We start from the raw sequence: 2,066 nt of genomic DNA on the forward strand, positions 1-2,066 counted from the left end.
ACACTGTTGCCTCAGCAGAGCAACGTCGATGCCGAGAAAGTTTATGAATATAATTACTGTGAGAAGCTGCTGTGGCTGTGGATAAGAGAGCGATGCATGTACACGGACTCCGCCGCTGCACTGCTCTGTACTGCAGGACGCGCTGGCGCCCTGCACCCCATAGGCTTCATCTGCCACTTGTCTTCGAACAGCTTTTGTGGCGCAGCAGCAGCAGCAGGTTCAGCAGCTCATGGGCAGACCCGGTTGTCAGGGGCTGCTGCTGCTGCTGCTGCTGCTGCTGCTAGGGGGAGCGCCATCGACCGAGTCTTGTGTCTCCTCGTCGAGGTCGCATAGAGGCTTTATATCTTTTGTCTTTTTCTGCATTTGTTTGTCTTGCTCCAGTAGCTCTTCTTCAGAGAAGACAAGCAAGTGGACAATACCCTCAACCTTCTCTCTGAATCCATCGGCAGACAAAAAAAAAACAAAAAAAAAACAACAACGCTGCTCGCGCTATCTTCACAGGCAAAGAAGAGAAGAAAACATCAAGAAAACACATGCTGCTGCATGCATATCTTGCACCCGTACAAATGCAAGCATCCGCGCATACTATACGAGCTCTGCTTATGTATAAACCCTAAACCCTAAACCCTAAACCCTCGTGAAGAGCCGTGAGCACCTGATGCTCTCCTCCGTCTCGATGCAGAAGACAGCGCGCAGCACTTCGTACACTCCAAACCAACGCAGCGTTTCCCTGTGAGCCCGCAGAAAAAGGAGACAAAGAGGAGAGACAACAGTGCATGCATACACAGACACACAGACACACAGACAAACAGAGATAGATAAAGATAGACAAGAAAGAGGAGATAGTCAAGACGGAGAAAGCAGAGAGACAGATAGATAAACACAGAGAGAGACAGAAAGACAGGCAGCCAAAAGAGACAGATAAACAGATAGAGAGAGATAGACAGAAAAAAAGAAAAAGAAAGAGAAAAAAATATAAAAAAACAAACAAAGAGACAACACAGCTCACCGCCCGTGGGGGGATGTGGCCAGGGCAGCCAAACAATCCACAGCCAAACTTCGGCCCTTCGAAGACGCCGCTGGGCCGTAGCTGAGGGCCTGAAGAGAAGACAAAGACAGAGATAAAGACAAAGACAAAGACAAAGATAGAGATAAAGACAAAGACAGAGATAAAGACAGAGATAAAGATAAAGGCAGAGATAAAGACAAAGATAAAGGCAGAGATAAAGACAAAGACATAGATGAAGACATACGTGAAGACAAAGATACAGACAGAGATAAAGACAGAGATAAAGACAAAGACACAGATGAAGACAAAGATAAAGACAGAGATAAAGACAGAGATAAAGACAAAGATGAAGGCAGAGATAAAGATAAAGACAAAGACGAAGACAGATAGAGACAAAAGACAAAGACAGATGAAGACAAAAGACAGAGAACGAGATAAAGGCAAAGGCAGAGACAGAGGCAGAGGTGAAGACGGAGACAGATACAGAGAAAAAGACGGCGATGAAGACAGAGATAAAGACAAAGACAGAGATAAAGATATAGGTAAAGACAAAGATAAATACACACACACACGAAGACACAGATAGAGACAAAAACACAGAGACAAAGACAAAGACAGAGACGAAGACAAAGACAAGGACGGAGAGAACTACGGAGACAACGATGAAGGCAGAGACAAGAAGAGGCAAATAAAAAAAACAAAAACTGACAAAGAGATAAAGCAAAAGACAGAGAAAGAAATAAAAAATAAAATAGAAAACATGCGGGGGGACTGTTCTCACGTCAACTGTGGGGTGCAAAAACCGCAGACGCTGTCGCTCTGTGACTTCCATCTGCTGCTGCTGCTGCTGCTGCTGCTCTTGCTGCTGCTCTTGCTGCTGCTGCTGCTGCTGCCGCTGCTTGTCCTCCTCTGCGTCTTGAGCTGCTAACTCGTCACGAGCCTTTGTGCGTTGAACACTGTCAGGCTTGGGATAGAGAAAGCAGCAGAGGGCCAGCAGCAGCCGGCAGTCTTCTTCTGGCGACGGCTGCTGCTGCTGCTGCTGCTGCTGCTGCTGCTG

General features: G+C 46.7%; 1 protein-coding gene across 1 annotated transcript in view; it reads right to left on the reverse strand.

Annotated features, from left to right (window-relative positions):
• Positions 1–246: 246 nt before the first annotated feature.
• EMH_0051800 (uncharacterized protein) overlaps positions 247–2,066 on the reverse strand; it is a gene marked incomplete at both ends in the record, with an annotated part of 3,869 nt that continues 2,049 nt past the window's right edge. Inside the window, 4 exon segments of the mRNA XM_013496803.1 lie at positions 247–433; positions 656–730; positions 1,010–1,098; positions 1,791–2,063. Coding sequence (XP_013352257.1) covers positions 247–433; positions 656–730; positions 1,010–1,098; positions 1,791–2,063 — 624 coding nt within the window.

The sequence above is a fragment of the Eimeria mitis genome, genomic scaffold, assembly GCF_000499745.2.
Source record: "Eimeria mitis Houghton genomic scaffold, Emh_scaff2303, whole genome shotgun sequence".
Taxonomy (NCBI): domain Eukaryota; phylum Apicomplexa; class Conoidasida; order Eucoccidiorida; family Eimeriidae; genus Eimeria; species Eimeria mitis.